At 46.0% G+C, this 18,716-nt stretch overlaps 3 protein-coding genes across 3 annotated transcripts; all 3 read right to left on the bottom strand.

The window, feature by feature from the left end:
- Window positions 1-1,215: 1,215 nt before the first annotated feature.
- LOC123447284 (acyl transferase 1-like) lies at window positions 1,216-2,777 on the bottom strand. The gene is made up of 2 exons (XM_045123874.1): window positions 2,337-2,777; window positions 1,216-2,228 (listed from the first exon to the last, which is right to left on the bottom strand). The coding sequence occupies exons 1-2, from the start codon at window positions 2,775-2,777 to the stop codon at window positions 1,311-1,313; spliced, it is 1,359 nt and encodes a 452-aa protein (XP_044979809.1). The 3' UTR covers window positions 1,216-1,310.
- Window positions 2,778-7,532: 4,755 nt separating this feature from the next.
- LOC123447283 (glutathione S-transferase F10-like) lies at window positions 7,533-9,020 on the bottom strand. The gene is made up of 2 exons (XM_045123873.1): window positions 8,750-9,020; window positions 7,533-8,653 (listed from the first exon to the last, which is right to left on the bottom strand). The coding sequence occupies exons 1-2, from the start codon at window positions 8,946-8,948 to the stop codon at window positions 7,779-7,781; spliced, it is 1,074 nt and encodes a 357-aa protein (XP_044979808.1). The 5' UTR covers window positions 8,949-9,020; the 3' UTR covers window positions 7,533-7,778.
- A 2,922-nt stretch (window positions 9,021-11,942) lies between these two features.
- Window positions 11,943-13,224, bottom strand: LOC123447282 (glutathione S-transferase-like). Its single transcript, XM_045123872.1, has 3 exons — window positions 12,974-13,224; window positions 12,801-12,849; window positions 11,943-12,687 (listed from the first exon to the last, which is right to left on the bottom strand). The coding sequence occupies exons 1-3, from the start codon at window positions 13,124-13,126 to the stop codon at window positions 12,218-12,220; spliced, it is 672 nt and encodes a 223-aa protein (XP_044979807.1). The 5' UTR covers window positions 13,127-13,224; the 3' UTR covers window positions 11,943-12,217.
- Between the last annotated feature and the right edge of the window lie 5,492 nt (window positions 13,225-18,716).

Genomic DNA, 18,716 nt, shown 5'->3' with positions numbered 1-18,716 from the left:
GACCATGACAAACTTACCAAAAAACAGGCCAGAAAAAAATGATAGAAAATTAATTTTGTATGTCTATATTAAATGTTTGATAAGTATAGAATTGCACTCAACATTCATATACTCCCTCCGTTTCTAAATATAGGTCTTTCTAGAGATTGTATTACTAGACCACATACGAAGTAAAATAAGTAAATCTACAGTCTAAAATATGTCTATATACATCTCTTCTAAGGAAATCTCTAAAACTACTTATATTTAGGAACGGAGGGAGTATTTGGTAATGTTTACTATGACAGACATATTTAGAATGACGGCCAAAAAAGATGATAGTCATTTAATTGCAAGTCCATATTGATGCTTGATCGGTGGTTTGTTGGACTAACAACCAAAAGAAATAAAAAACCTCTCACGATGCTCATCTCTATTATCTTTATTATTAAAGGAGGATCTGATAGTTCAACCTCTTCGACTCCCCTCTCTCCCTTGGTAGGACGACCATCGCATGATGGGCCACGCTCGCATCCAACACCACTTTTTCGTATCAGAAGAGGAAATAGCCCAGCCCATGCAAACGCGTCTCCAGTGGTAGCACATGAAAAAGAAAATCACCGCAAAATATCCCATCATGAAAAGGATAACTTCCCACGTTCTCCACCTCCGACTTTGGAGTTTCCGTCTCCATAAAACTAAGGTGGTGTTTGGTTACAGGGACTTATTAGGGACTTAGAACTTATAAGTTTCTTTTAGTCCCATCTAAATCAAACATGAGGGACTTATAGGGACTTAAAGTAGGCATTTGGGACTTATGAAATAAGACTCTCAAGGAGAGTCTTATAGGGACTTATAGTTGTAATATGGTCTTTTAGTCCATGTTAAGTCCTAGGAACCAAACATGTAAAAACTTTTTAGGGACTTAGGACTTATAAGTTGGGACTAAAAAAAGTTTTAGGACTTATGAACCAAACAAAGCCTAAGGAGTGAACGTCATATTGACTCTGTTTTCATGGAAACACATAATACAAGCAAGTTCGGACTCGCAAATAGTATAGTAATAATTTTACAACTTTCCATCACATGAATACAGTTAGTCGACTAAAATTGGAATTTGAATCCTCAATATTTATTTCAAAGGGGGTATTATTATTCATATTTGCTTACTAATTTGGAAAAAAACATAAGTAAGGATACAATCATTCAAACAATACACCACGACTTTCATGGTAGCATATAACCAACTATGGTCGGTGTTTGGACCTTAATACTAAATGAAGTAAATAACATACACATGCAACATATGGACTTGTTACGATATGTCCATTTTACTTCTTGAGCCAAAATGCCATCTCCTTTGTGAACTTCTCCATTGCTGGTTTTGGTAGCAGGATTGATACCACAGTTGAGTCTTGGCCATCTTTACTCTTACACTTGGTATGATAGCTTATCAGCTTTGAAGTGAAATCTCCAGCATGTGGTGTGCCAGCAGCAACCAGCTCGGCTTTCCCAAATTGCAGCGCATTGCCTCCAACCCACTTTGTGTCACTAACCTCATATGTTCTATCCATACCAAAAGGTGACCGCTCTCGCCACAACGCCATCAAATCCACCATTGACTTGATGCGGTCCTTCGTGGTGTCCAACTTGACTTGGCGCATGAGCTCAAGTATATGCCCGAGCGGCTTTGCAGCCAACTCCTCGACGGTGACCTCGACCATAGGAGAGAAATGTGCATTCCCATAGTACCCACGCGGGACAGCGCTTTCACCGTTAATGCTTCTCCCACGTGTATTTAATGTAAACATGACACGGACTTTTTGAGTAGATTCATAGCCCAGTGCCAATGTGCGGCACCTCCACATCACAGCCGTAATCAACTCAAATGTTGTAGTCGATTTAGAGAGATGTTCTGGGACGTGGCTTCTCAGAATTTCTATCTCATTTGGCCCAAAGAATAGATATTGCACTTCCATGCATTCTGGGGGAGTTGATAGCATCACGTCGTCTCCTGAGCACTCTAACCCATGAAGAAATGGTTTATACGCCGGGTAAACATGAGCGACGGACGGTGGCATGCGCGCTGTGAAGATATCTCTTTTCCACACGGGCAAAGTGGTTGGGATAAGTTCGCCACTTCCAAAATCGGCTATAGTTTTGATAAATTGAAGAATACCAAAACCATCAGCAATGCAGTGACACATGTGAAGCCCAATGACAAACCCTCCACATTTTAGTTGTGTCACCTGCATAACACATTATGTATATACGGTTAGGTCAAGAATGCTACATACTACTTAGCAAAATATAACGATTGATTAACGAAGTACAGTTAAAAAGAGACATTACATTACCTGCAGGAAGAGCAAAGGCTTGGCAAGCACATCCCTGGTGTCACCGCAGTCTCCGAGGAACTCCTGGACGCACGGGTACGGCGGAACCAGCGGCTGGCCGAGGTCCTCGAGCCGCACGTCGGCGGAGGCCTCCACGAAAGCCACGCCTTCTCCCGTGCAGTCGACGGCCAGCCTGTTCCCGCCGGGGAGCCTCCGCAGGCGGCCGGCCATCGGGTAGTAGTGCACCAGGGCGGCCGCCACCGCCGCCTTGACGCCCCTGGCCACCTTGCCCGGCCTGGGCGGCGCCTCGCCCGGCGCGGCGCGGAAGAAGCCGACGATGGACTCGTAGAACCGCAGCGTCCACTGGTCGTCGAGGTCGGAGAGCGCCTTCGTCTCCGTTGGCGTCGGCCTCGCCGGCCGCACCAGCGCCGGCTCGCCCCGACGCGCCGTGAACGTCGCCATGGCCGCAGACGGCTCGTGTGTGTGTGCGTGTACGTGACTGTGTGAGAGTGGTGCGGCTTGTTTGCTCGTTGTGGTGGGTTTGAGGTGAGCTGTGTACGTGCGTCTGGTTCATATATAGGCATGGCGATGACGATTTGTTCAAGGATGGCATGCATGCATGCATGGATGCAGGATGACGAACGAAGGGGGTTGGTCAGTGCCGTAACTCTTTGAACGGGATGGTGGTAGCTGCGCCAGCCCGCCACCGGAGAATCAACACATTTGTGCTGCATGCGTGGTGGAGACTGGAGCTGTGGGACTCGACAAACCGTCAACTTTGATACGTTGGCTGTGTGTCACCTAGCACTAGCACTAGCACTAGCAGCTCCTCGTGACCGGGCGCGCGGTCTCCCTTGGCTGTCTGTCTCTTGCCGCTTATTGCCGGCGGGTGGCGGATGGCGGCACGAGCAAACCTTCCGAAAGGCTTGACCTGAAAACGCAAGCCGAGGCCTGCCTCAGCCAGACAGCCACCGAATAAAACCATTTGCTTGGAAAGATAATTTCAAGATTTAATGAATAAAGCAATTTTATTTTTTAAAATGAGGCATGCTACGTGTCAGTCGGTGGAATTTTTTATAAGATCCGCCGCTTCGCGTGCCGTCCAAGTCCTTGGTGGAATTGCTGGTGTCGTTTTTTTCCCTCTGCCACAAAACTCTTGTTGCACGCATTTTTGCAATAGGATTTTTGTTGTAAAACTTTTTATTTTTATTTTTTTATAACATAATCTTTGTTGCACAATCTCTTTTTTCTTTAATTTTCTACAATAAAATTGTTGTTGCAAAATTTACAATAGCATCTTGATGGCATCTAATTTGCTATAACAGACCATGTTGCAGAAATTGCAACTCCATCTCCGATAGCTCCACACACGATGCGCCGACAGAAAGCGTTACGATCGTTGTACAATGACACTGTTGTTGTTGAGCTAAGATAAAAACGTGCGCGGTCCATTAGGAAACATGTCGAGTGAAGGACGCGGGAGACACCCCGCACTGGATCGGTCGACTAATATACAGTATCACTAATCTTCCTAAGATTGAAGGCCCGACAATTAATTGAGGTCTTCAAATGAAATTTGGTTACTCAATTTTGACCGGGTTAAATGTTTTTTAACAAACTCTTCTATTCAATTCACTATGCTCCTTAATTTTGAAGCGTTTTGATTCGGTTGAGATATTTGATTTGGGATTGGATTCATGATTTTGACTCGGTCAATGATTTTTAAAATTGATGGACAACAATATATTTATAATAATATATCAATCCTGTGCACCGCTTGCCAACTAGAAATATATTATTGTAACACCAAAATAGTACATGTAGACAGTGGTTCGGAAATTTTTCCGATGTAAATATCGATTGATTAGCACATAACACAGAATCACACCATCAAAGACCCATCAAAACACCGCATTATCAATAAAATAAAAAAGATAGGCTATCGCCTCTCACACTAGCCAAATCAAAATTTCCCTCGGTTCCAAGATATAGGGTGTATTTTTTTTCTTGAAAAGTCAAATTTATTTAACTTTGACTGAGTTCGGAGTAAAAAATATCAGCATCCACGATACTAAACAAATAAAATATGAAGATTTATTTCATGATGAACTTAATGACCACAACTTGATATTGTGAATATTAATATAGTTTTCTATAAATTTGGTCAAACTTGGAGAGCTTTGACTTTCTAAAAATTTAATGCACCTATATTTCAAAAACAAATAGGCTAATTTATCTTATAAAAACATAACAACATCAACGGTGCAGCAACGCACGCTTAATCCTTCTAGTTATAATCATTTCCCCTAAAAAAATGTCAAAAGTATTTATTTCGTGTTTGAGACTATGCTTCGGATGGAATAGTGTGAGGCACGATCACGGGGCTTGATCACAAGAGTGGGGACATCTCGTGGAAACTGAAAATTCTCCCGTTGTAGTACACCCGTTCGTTCCGGCACCGAGATGCCTGGCCGAGATGTAAGACAAACTATTCTCTAATGCTTTATCATGACGCTGCTATGTACAATACTCACCTAACCTGTCACATACGCTTAGAAATTGTGTGCCAGCATTAGCCGCGAAATAGTGACACGTTAGTCGTCTTGGCTCCGCAATGCAAAACTCATCCCCTTCAGTACAGAACGACTCTACCCATATAAAATCTAGCAGACTATTTGCTTGCGCGATATTAAGTCATTGATATTCTTTTAATAAAAAATATTTTTTATTTTATTTTTACATATTTGTATCCCTGATGACATCATCTAGAAACCAAGATTTATTTCGAATATATTTTAAACAAGTTTAAATTTCACGGAATATATTCGACTCATTTCTAAAAAAAATCACTCAATTAAAAATAAGCAGATTTCACTCCTTCCAACAATCTATTTTATTAATTAAAAATAATAATTTCACTCATTTTAACTATCAGATTTCACTCATTTCAAAATACTAATTTCACTAAATTCAAACATTACATTTCACTCAATTTAAAATACCGATTTCACGCAATTAAAAAAGTCACGCATTTAAAAACACAAAGTTTACTCATTTCAAGAAACTGATTTTATCATTTTGAAAACACATTTCACTCATTTTAAGACAATGATTGAACTTCATATAAATAATTCCTCTCATTTAAAAAAACTCACTCATTTCAAGAAATTGATTTCACTGATTTGAAGAAACTAGTTTCGCACACTGAAAATATATTAAGTGAAAAGTGGATTTAAATGTTCAAATTTAACGTGTTCGACACGGTGGCGGTGCTAGGCATACAAACATGTGATGTCAATCAAATATAAATTCTTAGTACTGGTGTAGCTTTTGTGATGAATATAATAGAAACTTAGTGTGTTTTGCAAATTTTGTGATGTCAGTTAACATCATAAACAGTGTGTAGTTTTGCCACTGGTTTGAAATGTATCCAAGATTGATCTTGTTCTAAAGGTCTTGGTGCCATGGGTTCAAATAAGTAAAAAAGTTATAAAAACATAAGTTTGGTTTACAACATATGCACCCTCTAAACTGTAAGGAAATTAAATTGGTAGATTTTGAGGGGGAGAGAGGAGAGGTAATGTGAGAGACACTTTATGCCATGGTTTCTATTATATTGATCCCAAAAATTACAGAAGCACTACACAAAGTCCTTTACATGGTGGCATGACATAAAGTGGATTGATGACCTGTCATAATACATTGATATCGTTCACGGAATAGCAAATACTACGCATATACGGGGAATGCAATTTTGCATGTGTTCGGATCTCCAACTGAACCAACGACATATGCATGCAGGAGTGCTCCCGTGCACGGGTGAATCTCTTTTCTCTCTCATCTCATGACAATATGTACATGGCAGCACGTGAGTGGCCGGATATCTGATTCGGATATAGGGTTCCATGGTGCACACAACCATCGGGAGTCCTAGTTTCAACCCGAAATTTTAAGTAACTATGCCTAACTTTTTAATGTTTAAAAGAGATGTTTCTATTGTAATTAAGCTTTGAAATGATGCAAGCTTGCAACCAATGGTCGAGCTAGGAATCAAAGGTGTGAGGTGGATGATTCGAACTTTTCATACCATGGGCAAAATTCTACTAATAATTTTGTTTATTTTTTCTCAAATGTGAGAGATAGTACATAAAACAAGGGCATATGTGCACAAAGTGTGGAATCATGGGGGAAGCCAAGGTTCGTTCCACTTACAACTTGCCCATCCAATAGTATTAGACCTAATGTTACATTTGAGTCCAACTAGTGAACAACAAAGTCAATTTCGGGGCGGTGCCTCCTTTTTTAAAAAAACAGAGTCAATTTCGTGATATATCCATCGGCTTGAAATAATAACCTTTATTTCCATATCACAACCACAATCTCCATGAGCGGATGAGCTGCAGATCGCGAGGATACGCAATCATCATTGTCATGATGTGTGTTGGCATCCCTATCATGAGAGTATTGACATGTTAGCAGGTTACGGACTTTTCTTTAGAATGTGATAGTATATTCAAATGAGGGGCTTGTAAAAACCGTAAGCAACCGTAATGAAATACGACAATCAAGTGGGTCCGAAGTCAAGGAAGGGAGTTGGAGGAGTGGAACGAAAATGCTTGACCTACAACATGAAGTCGTCTATGGAGCGACTTGTCCCCTCCTAATTGGCTCCCTCCCCCTCAATTTCACTAGGTTTCACTTTCCATACCTCGGTCCGTAATTCCCTCGTAAAAATCCATAGGTGTAGCTTCACTCGAAATGGAATTGGCATTTGGGATTATAGTACGTGGTTTGTGGGTTCCATTACTTCTGGTGAATTGAAGTGGATCTAACTCGACTGGAGATTACAATTGATCTTATAATTATAAAAAAAAAATTGAGGGAGCAAACTTAGTGGTGGAGCTAAAGCCAGGATGAATGGGCCATGGCCCGCACAGACCCGGAGATTTTTTTCATGTATATCTATTTTTAATCGCAGAACATAAGCCCAATACTTATTTCTCTACAGCCGGCCCACCTAGATATTCGGTCCTAGAGTCCCTAAAAAAAGATATTTGGATCAGCAGGGATGGTGAACTGTTGGCTAGAGGGTTGGGGCGTATGTGTGTATGTATGAGCATTTACATATGTATTGTGTTAAAAAAAACTTATGCATTCCTAAAATAAAAGTAATTGAATCCTTTGCAAGGAAAATAAATTTGGACTTTGTTTGCACATAAACAAAATCTTCAATTTCATCAAGAAAGTGGCAAACATTTTATTACACCATAGACGCCCATTGCGATAAATAAAGGTAGGGGAAAAAACAGTAGCAGTGCAAACAAAACACACAGACGTGCAGGCAGGCCTGCACCCACAAAAGAAGCAAATTGCGACGAACTGGACAGGCCTGCAGCCGATCAGACAGAGACGGGAACACATTATCAGTTCATTCTCAGGTATATGGCTCGCACTCGTCGTCGATCAGTACCGCGCGTCGCCCGACCGGCTCTGCTGGTAGTCGCTGTGCTTGCTGCCGTCGTGCTCCTCGCCGGACTGGTTGCGCTGGTAGTTGTTGCTGTTGCTGCCGCTGTCGCGTGCGTCGGCGTACTGGTCGCGCTGGTAGTTGCTGTTGTTGTTGCTGCTGCCGCCGTCGCGCGCGTCGGCGTACTGGTCGCGCTGGTAGTTGTTGCTGCCGTTGCGCGCCTCGCCGGACCGCGGCTGCTGCTGGTTCTGCGCGGCGTCGGCGCCGGCGCCGTTGGGCGCCGGCTGGCGCTGCAGGCTCTTGACGTACGCCCAGGCCTCCCGCTGGGAGACCTTGTCCCACCAGCGGCTGACGTTCTTGCGGCGCTGGAACATGCGGCTGGAGCGCGGGTGGGAGGCGAGGCGGTCGGCGTTGGGCAGGTGCGACAGGTCGGCGATGGTGAACTTGTCGCCGGCCAGGTACTCCGCCTCTTCCAGCCGCTGCTCGTAGATGTCCAGCAGCTTCTCCAGCTCCCTCTGGCTCTTCTCGAACACCTTCCGCATCTCCTCCTCCTTGGCCGTGCCCGCCGCCCCCGCCGCCACGCGCTTCACCGACGCGTTCACTGCGGCCACATTGCCATTACCGCCAATGGCGTTGCCGTTGGCGCCGTAGCCATTGCCGTTGCCGTCGCCGCCGTTGTTGAGCTTCTGCGGCATGGCGGGCGGCAGGAAGGCGAGGCTGTAGACCATCTCGGCGCTGGGGACGTCGAAGCTCTGCGCCTCGGTCTGCAGCCACTGCTCGATGGACGCGCGCTCCAGCGCCCCCGTGCCGATCAAGTCCGGGTTGCCCTGCTTGGCGTACTTGTGGGAGATGTGCCGCAGGATGCCCCTCGACTCTGCATGCACGCATGGTTACCACCACCAGAAACCATCGTGAGTCATGCATGTATTCTACCTACATTGCCAGCCGCCGATTGGAGCTTAGAGCTTACCGGAGAGGGTGAGGTTGTCGTCCTCGAAGGTGAGCGCCTCGCCGAGGGGCTGGAGCTTGAGGTACTGGGGCATGCGGTTGGGGCCGCGGTAGGCGTCGACGCGGATCAGCTGGAACTCCACGTCCTTCTCGAACAGGCACATGAGCACGCGGGCCACCTCCGCCGACATGGGCGACCCGAACACCTTCACGCTCGCCATTGTACTCGACTCAACCGGAGTGTGAAGCGGAAGCTCGAGACTGAATTGGAATGCTGCTGCAAATGTGTGAGCGATGCCTGGTTTGGATCGCTGCAGTGTGCTTATATAGTCGCCAAAAGCCATGGCCCATGGGAACAAAATGCTTTGCTTGTCCAAGGGTGAATCTAAAGCCTGGGAAAATCAAAAGGGAAAAAAGAGGCAAAGAGCAAAGTGATGATGGGTGGGCGCCAAAGGGAAAGGGGAGGGTTATCTATGTCACTCACAAGATTGTCTTGTGTTTCAGTGTGTGTGTGGGGCACTGCCATGGCAGCATGGATGCATGATTGTAGCCACAAGCAAAATGAGCGTGGGCGCTGAGCAAGATCTGAAGATTTAAGAGAGAAAGTGTAAAAGCGGACTTCAAATATATACGGCTTATGTATGAAGATTGGAGTGTAAAGTGCAGCCATTGATCTTACCATATGTGCTAACATGTTAACAAGCACTAATGGAGATGATGGAAGAGTACTAGGGGTAGATGAAAGCATCACCATACCACGTGCATGTAAGATCAGAACCTCGTGACATGACAGATACGAACCCAGTTAAGCAAGCAAAAAGAGACAAAAGAAGATATTCAGGGAAAAAGAAAAGGAAAGGATCTTACCCTCCCACGTCGCTCTCCCGTGGGCGATGGGGAGGGCACTCCCGCCGCCGCCGCCAGCACCCTCCTCTCCCTCCCTCCTCCCTCACCGCCGCCACAGGACACGGCGGGACGTTACGCCTTCTCGCCCAGGGCCTCCGCCACGGGACAGAGCAGTTGGGTTGGGACGCCGCGATGGTGAGGTTCACGCGGTGGTGCGGCGGCGCTCAGGACCGACGGCGGACGACGGGTTTAGAGGTGGCAGACCGTGCAGGCGAGGGGCATGGAGGATCGGGATCTGCCCCGATCCGGTGTCCGTCTTCAGCCAGCGATGCGGGATGTGGACAGCGCGGGCCGGCATCCTCCTCGTGGTGGCGATGGCGTCGGCGTGGCGGAGGCGGTAGTGTGGTGGCGGTCCTAGTGCTCTTCTCGTAGAACGACAACGATCTGCATGATCGATCCTCTTCGATCTGGCCATTGACGTGTTTCGAAACCGTTGTCGGAGATCTTGCCCAAGGATATCTGGATCGGATAGAATCCGGTCATGTGCATACATATCAGTCTAGACGACGCCATGAAGGTGTGACGCAAAGCTTTGTTGTTTGTTGACACCATGTGACATGTTGGTATGTCGATTTCCATGGCATAGACAACGGTGGAGGAAGTCATGGTGACTGAGATCGGAGGACCATTAAGGAGAAGGGGGCATTGGAAGCGATGGAGTCAGCTAGGTGTTTGATAACTTTCAGAAGCAGCCGCGACAAGTGGGGGCAAGAACACCGGAGAATTTCATCTTTTTGGTGCTCCTGGGATGCCGAGTTGTGACTTTCACGGTAAAAAGCTAAGGTATGACCTTCATTGATTGTATCTGACAATTGCCTTGTTGAAAGTATTGTTTTAAGAGTTCATACTTTCACCGAGATGAAAACTTAAGATCTTAGATCGAGAAACAACGGCGCTTGTGCACTGTTTTTGTCTTGAAGGTGTCGATTTTGGAGACCTTTTATGTTTTTTAGGTGTTGTTTTTTATGATGGTTTGTGTGCTGCTACATAGAAGAGTTGATCACTGTGACGAGGTCGTTTTGTTTGTTTTTTATTTTCTTTTTTCTTTGTGTGCATCCTGGATGTTTCTGAGACTTTTTGTTGGTGCAGAGGTTAGTTGTAACTAATATCTTCACGATATTAATGTGTTTCCTTTTCAGAAAAAAGAAAAAGACTTCCAATAACACTTATAGCATCCCTGCTCATGCAATGTGTGGAGAGAGAGAGAGATATTACTAGTGGGTGCGGCCAAATCTCAGTTGATCAAGATTTAATCAAGTCTCATACAAATAAGAGAACATACAAAATATAAAAGATAAAATTTCTTAAAAAACACACGCATCTCCATGTAAAAAACTCACGCATATTGCATTGATTGAGAGTTGGTTATGTCTTAGTCGACCGATATTTAAAAATCCCGATTACCAATTTACTACAACAACCCTAATTCATGTAAAGAGTATAAAAAATGCTCTTAAAACCTTCGAAAGTTGAAAGCTGTCATCTGAGGGAATCTCATTTCTAACGGATCCACTATCTAGCAGAGTGGCTATACACATCTCTCTCTCTCTCTCTCTCTCTCACACACACACACACACACACACACACACACACACACACACACACACACACACACACTATTGCATCGCCAAGCCTTTACTAACGTGAATCAAATCAAAGTCAAACAACATGAAAGTTTATAATTTGCATGCTAGTTTTTTTTTGAGTGGTTACTATATATGGGGCAAAAAAAACAGCCTTACTGATGTTTTTCATGCGTAGAAATTTGGAAAAGAGGCCCAATTGGATTGGTAAATACATGTGTTTTCCTTCTTAAACTATGACAAAAGAAAAGTTAAAATCCATTATCCTTTGCCACATTCCTTTGAACAAAAGGCTTGAATAATGCCACCTTTGGAAAATTTCCTATTCCTATGTGTTTTCAACACTTCTCCTTTGAACCAAAGGAGGCCTTGATCTACTAGTATTCCCAGATAATCCATTGGAAGAGTGTGAACATCACAAGTACCCATATACGCAATTTGAGATTTGTAGCGCTCATTGGGTCATTGTCATCATGCAACATCTATTAGAGCATATTAATGCCTCCATCTACTCCCTCCGTTTTTAAATATAAGTCTTTCTAGAGGTTTAACTAATGTACTATATACAGATGCATATAGACATACTTTAAAATATAGATTCATTTATTTTGCTCCGTATGTAGACACCTAGTGAAATATCTTAAAAGACTTATATTTAGCTAGGGAGGGAGTACAAAGTAAGCTCTTGTCAAATCAAGTCACATGCAAGACAAAGGAGCAAGAAGGTTCGATCGACTGGGAACAATTTATTTGTTGAACTGAAAGCAACTGAGCGTTACAACCCCTTGACGGACAATGGCGTTGCAAAAATGGAAGACATTACGAGAGACACCGCGCGCTTTAATTAGGGCTTCACATTATTCTAGCCAACACGACAACGAACGAACGGACGTAGACGAGAGGGACCTTGACGGCGTACGGAGACATCACGGTGTGAAGCCCGATGGAAGATTCATGCATGCATGCATGCATGCTGCCGATCGACGACGTACGGACGCCGATCACTCGAAGGTGCCGGGGTGCTCGTGCTGCATCTTGACCACCTGCTTCCAGGAGGGGCGGCTGGAGATGGCGTCGTACCACCTGGCCACGTGCTTCTTGGAGGTGAAGAGCTTCCTGCCCCTCTGGGAGCCGGCGATGTAGTGGGAGGCCGGCAGGTGGGACAGGTCGGCGAGCGTGAACTCGTCGCCAGCGAGGTACTGGTTCTTGGCCAGGATCTCGTCGTAGACGCCGAGCATCTGCTGCAGCTTCCTCTCGTTCTCCGCGATGCGGGCCTCGTCGGGGATCATGTTGAGCTGCGGCGCGAAGGCCAGGTGGAAGACCAGCTCCGAGCTCGGGGCGTCGAAGCTCTGGGACTCCGCCTGGAGCCACTGCTCTATGGACGCGCGCTCCAGCGACCCCGTGCCGTAGATCCCGCGGTTGCCGTCCTCCGGGAATTGGGTGCACAGGTACCGGCATATCGCCCTTGAATCTGCCACAGGGAAGAGAAGAGCCACATTCGTCATAGCGTAATTAAATCCTTCAATCAAGCTAGTGGTCGGTGTGCTGTTATTTTCTTCAGAAAATCACAACTCTGCTTCTTACCAACAAGGGTCTTGTCACCATGCTTGAAGGTCACCTGCCCAGTTGGATCCTGCAGATCGAGACCGGCGATCCACAACGTTAGAAATATACTAATATATAATCAAAAGCCAAATTATAAGAAAGTGCACCATGGATGGATGGATGGGAAGGCAGGGATGATGATATGCACGTACCCTTAGCTTGATGAACTCGGGCAGCTTGTGCTCCCTCTTGAAGGTGTCGATGCGGACGAGCTCGAACTCGAGGTTCTTCTCGAAGAGGCAGGTGAGCACCCGGGCCACGTCCGTCGACGCCGGCTGCCCGAACACCTGCAGACCCGCCGCCATCGCTTCAAGCTTCTCGGTGAGAGATCTCTGTTAGCTCCGATCAATCTGCACTGCAGGCGATCAGTGAGTGAGTGAAGCGACTGGCTGCTGATGGGGACTGTAAGATCCATGGCCAGGTGCTTTATAGCCAGCGAGCGACCGGCGAATGTGCTTGCCTTGCCGCAGGGGATTACCGGCGAAAGCGAAAGCGCTGCCAAAGGCAAGTAAAGAGGAGAGCCAGCCCATACGGCCGGCAGGATTCTTTCGGCGGTGCCATGCATCTTGTCTCCAGCAAGCAACGGAACAACCATCGATCTCCTTGATGCTGTCTCCGGCAAGGGCGATCGACCATGCATCCTTTAGCAGATGCTGTACGTGACCAGCACGAAAGATGCTCATGAGGTCGGGTTGGATGAATCATATTAGATGTATGGCAAAGCATTGGGGCTATACGGTAGATCCTCGTACGGGCACGAGTGCCTGCCAAGCAAGGGATCAAGGCTTGGAATTATTGCTAGTTGGCTGCGGAAGATGCGTCGCCGGCCGGACAAACCGAAGGCTTTTTGGTCGATCATCCAACCAGGCAGTGTCTTCAGTAAGGTGCTTGCGCGGGCTCCGTTAGAAATTACATAAGAGCAACTCTAGCAGACTCCTCATCCGCCCCCGACCCGCAAAATAACCTTCAAAATGCGGGTTAGGGCAAAAAAAGTCTGGCCGATCAGATCCCGCATCCCGTTCCGGTCCGAAAAAAAAATTTAGGGGACGCGGCAAATTCCGACCCCAACCTGAAAAAATGCGGGTTTTCCCCTCACGGTTGCGGTGCCCTGCATCACATAGAAGCTGTTGGCGGGAAGGACATTTCAGCCCGCACTATTTTCCTCTTCCTTCCGCCGCCGCCCCGCCCTTGCTTCCGCCCGTCCGCCGCCGGCGATTCCGGCCTTATCTGCAGGCGAGCTGCTGCACCGCGCCTCCGGATCCGGCGAGAAGAGAAGAGCCCCCCACCCCCGCCGCCCCCTCGCCGCCGCCGCCGGGGATCGACCACCGCCTCGTCGCCGCCCGGGATCACCCGCCGTCGGTTAGTACCTTTTTTGTGGTTTTTGCGAGCTTTGCGAGAAGATGGAGTTGACCCCGTGCGAGAAGTTCCTACTATCCAATTCGTTCGATTCGGACGGCTCGGATGTTGAGACCATGATTGCGACCTTTTGTCAGCAGACATTAGTCATGGTGCTTGCCGTGAAGGAGCATGAAGACGAGAACCGGAAGAGGAGGCGAGGATCGACTGTCGGGCGTTTGTGCATTCCTCGAAATTGCCATCTTGGGAACGAGATGTTGATGCAAGACTATTTCGCGGAGAATCCTACATATCCTCGCACCTCTTTCGGAGAAGGTACCGAATGCGCCAATCCCTCTTTGTGAAAATTGTTCAAGGTTGCGAGGAAAATTGCCGGTATTATACTCAAAGAAGGAATGCCGCGGGCTTAAAGGGATTTAGTGCATATCAAAAAATCTTCGCAACTATGCAGGTGATTGCATATGGTGTTCCAGCTGACTATGCTGATACGTCCATTTTGCATCATGCTTTCATGTTGATATTTATCGCTTTATGGGCTGTTATATTACCTTGTGGTACCATACTTATGCCTTTTCTCTCTTATTTTGCAATGTTTATTTGAAGAGGGAGAATACCGGCAGCTGGAATTCTCGACTGGAAAAGGAGCAAGTCTGAGTCCTCTATTCTGCACAACTCCAAATGCCGTAAAAATCAACGTGGAATTTTTTGGGAATATATAAAAAATACTGGGCGAAAGAAGTACCAGAGGGGAGCTACCAGGGCCCCACAAGCCTGGTAGCCGCCACCCCCTGGTGGCGGCTACAGGGCTTGTGGGCTCCCTGACGGCCCACAGGCCCCCCTCTTTTGCTATATAAAGGGTTTCATTCCAGAAAAAAATCAAGAGGGAGCTTTTTCGTGGTTTCGCCGCCGCCACGAGGCGGAACTTGAGCAGATCCAATCTAGAGCTCCGACAGGACGATCCTGCCGGGGAAACTTCCCTCCCGGATGGGGAAATCGTCACCGTCGTCATCACCAACACTCCTCTCGCCGGAGGAGAGTCATCTCCATCAACATCTTCATCAGCACCATCTCCTCTCCAATCCCTAGTTCATCTCTTGTAACCAATCTCCGTCTCGCGACTCCGATTGGTACTTGTAAGGTTGTTAGTAGTGTTGATTACTCTTTGTAGTTGATGCTAGTTGGATTACTTGGTGGAAGAGTTTATGTTCAGATCCTTGATGCTACTCATTACACCTCTAATCATGATTATGATTATGCTTTGTGAGTAGTTACTTTTTTTCCTGAGGACATGGGATAAGTCATGCTAATAATAGTCATGTGAATTTTGTATTCGTTCGGTATTTTGATATGATTGTTGGGGAACGTCGCATGGGAAACAAAAATTTTCCTACGCGCACGAAGACCTATCATGGTGATGTCCATCTACGAGAGGGGATGAGTGATCTACGTACCCTTGTAGATCGTACAGCAGAAGCGTTAGAGAACGCGGTTGATGTAGTGGAACGTCCTCACGTCCCTCGATCCGCCCCGCGAACAATCCCGCGATCAGTCCCACGATCTAGTACCGAACGGACGGCACCTCCGCGTTCAGCACACGTACAGCTCGACGATGATCTCGGCCTTCTTGATCCAGCAAGAGAGACGGAGAGGTAGAAGAGTTCTCCGGCAGCGTGACGGCGCTCCGGAGGTTGGTGATGATCTTGTCTCAGCAGGGCTCCGCCCGAGCTCCGCAGAAACGCGATCTAGAGGAAAAACTATGGAGGTATGTGGTCGGGCAGCCGTGAGAAAGTCGTCTCAAATCAGCCCTAAAACCTCCGTATATATAGGTGGGAGGGAGGGGAGGAGGCAGCCTCAAAACCTAAAGGTTTGGCCGAAATTGGAGGTGGAGGAGTCCTACTCCAATCCTACTTGGAGTAGGATTCCACCTTCCCACTTGGAAACTCTTTCCACCTTGTGTTTTTTCCTTCTCAAACCTTATGGGCCTTAGTGGGAACTTATTCCAGCCCACTAGGGGCTGGTTTATCTCTTCCCATAGCCCATGAGACCCCTTGGGGCGTGACACCCCTCCCGATGGTCCCCGGCACCCCTCCCGGCACTCCCGGTACACTACCGATGAGCCCGAAACTTTTCCGGTAATGCACGAAAACCTTCCGGTAACCAAATGAGGTCATCCTATATATCAATCTTCGTTTCCGGACCATTCCGGAAACCCTCGTGACGTCCGTGATCTCATCCGGGACTCCGAACAACATTCGGTAACCAACCATATAACTCAAATACGCATAAAACAACGTCGAACCTTAAGTGTGCAGACCCTGCGGGTTCGAGAACTATGTAGACATGACCCGAGAGACTCCTCGGTCAATATCCAATAGCGGGACCTGGATGCCCATATTGGATCCTACATATTCTACGAAGATCTTATCGTTTGAACCTCAGTGCCAAGGATTCATATAATCCCGTATGTCATTCCCTTTGTCCTTCGGTATGTTACTTGCCCGAGATTCGATCGTTAGCATCCGCATACCTATTTCAATCTCGTTTACCGGCAAGTCTCTTTACTCGTTCCGTAATACAAGATCCCGCAACTTACATTAAGTTACATTGCTTGCAAGGCTTGTGTGTGATGTTGTATTACCGAGTGGGCCCCGAGATACCTCTCCGTCACACGGAGTGACAAATCCCAGTCTCGATCCATACTAACTCAACGAACACCTTCGGAGATACCTGTAGAGCATCTTTATAGTCACCCAGTTACGTTGCGACGTTTGATACACACAAAGCATTCCTCCGGTGTCCGTGAGTTATATGATCTCATGGTCATAGGAACAAATACTTGACACGCAGAAAACAGTAGCAACAAAATGACACGATCAACATGCTACGTCTATTAGTTTGGGTCTAGTCCATCACATGATTCTCCTAATGATGTGATCCCGTTATCAAGTGACAACACTTGCCTATGGCCAGGAAACCTTGACCATCTTTGATCAACGAGCTAGTCAACTAGAGGCTTACTAGGGACAGTGTTTTGTCTATATATCCACACAAGTATTGTGTTTCCAATCAATACAATTATAGCATGGATAATAAACGATTATCATGAACTAAGAAATATAATAATAACTAATTTATTATTGCCTCTAGGGCATATTTCCAACAGTCTCCCACTTGCACTAGAGTCAATAATCTAGTTCACATCACCATGTGATTCCAACGAATCCAACACCCATATAGTTATGGGGTCTGATCACGTCTTGCTCGTGAGAGAGGTTTTAGTCAACGGTTCTGAAACTTTCAGATCCGTGCGTTCTTTACAAATCTTTATGTCATCTTATAGATGCTGCTACTACGTGCTATTCGGAAATACTCCAAATATCTACTCTACTATACGAATCCGTTTCACTACTCATAGTTATTCGGATTAGTGTCAAAGCTTGCATCGACGTAACCCTTTACGACGAACTCTTTAACCACCTCCATAATCGAGAAAAATTCCTTAGTCCATTAGTTACTAAGGATAAATTTCGACCGCTGCTAGTGATTCAATCATGGATCACTCTCTGTACCTCTCAACATACTTTGAGTCAAGGCACACTTCAGGTGCGGTACACAGTATGGCATACTTTAGATTCTACGGCTAAGGCATAGAAGACGACCTTCGTCTATTCTCTTTATTCTGCCGTGGTCGGGTTTTGAGTCTTACTCAAATTCACACCTCACAACGCAACCAAGAACTCCTTCTTTGCTGGTCTATTTTGAACTCTTTCAAAAACTTGTCAAGGCATGCATCTTGTTGAAACTTCTATTAAGCGCTTTCGATCTATCTCCATAGATCTTTGATGCTCAACGTTCAAGTAGCGTAATCCAGGTACTCCTTTGAAAACTTCTTTCAAACAACCTTGTATGCTTTACAGAAATTCTACATTACTTCTGATCCACAATATGTCAACCACATATACCTATCAGAAATTCTATAGTGCTCCCACTCACTTCTTTGGAAATACAAGTTTCTCATAAACCTTGTACAAACCCAAAATCTTTGATCATCTCATCAAAGTGTATATTCCAACTCCGAGATGCTTGCACCAGTCCATTGAAGGATCACTGGAGCTTGCATACTTGTTAGTATCTTTAGGATCGTCAAAACCTTCTGGTTGTATCACATACAATGTTTGCTCAAGGAAACCGTCGAGAAAACAATGTTTTGACATCCTACGTGCAATATTTCATAAATAATGCATCAACAACTAACATAATTCCAACAGACCTTTAGCATCGCTACGAGTGAGAAAGTCTCATCATAGTCAACTGTTTGATCTTGTCGAAAACATCTTTGCGACAAGTCGAGCTTTTCTTAATAGTGACTTATCACCATCATCGTCTGTCTTCTTTTAAAGATCCATCTTTACTCAATAGTCTTATGACCATCAAGTAGTTCTTTCAAAGTCTACACTTTGTTTTATACATGGATCCTCTCTCGGATTTCATGGCTTCCAGCCATTTGTCAGAATCTGGGCCCACCATCGCTTTCTCCAT

This window comes from Hordeum vulgare, chromosome 4H (genome assembly GCF_904849725.1).
Source record: "Hordeum vulgare subsp. vulgare chromosome 4H, MorexV3_pseudomolecules_assembly, whole genome shotgun sequence".
Taxonomy (NCBI): domain Eukaryota; kingdom Viridiplantae; phylum Streptophyta; class Magnoliopsida; order Poales; family Poaceae; genus Hordeum; species Hordeum vulgare.
The sequence above is the reverse complement of the archived record's forward strand: the minus strand, read 5'-3'. Positions and strand labels throughout refer to the sequence as shown.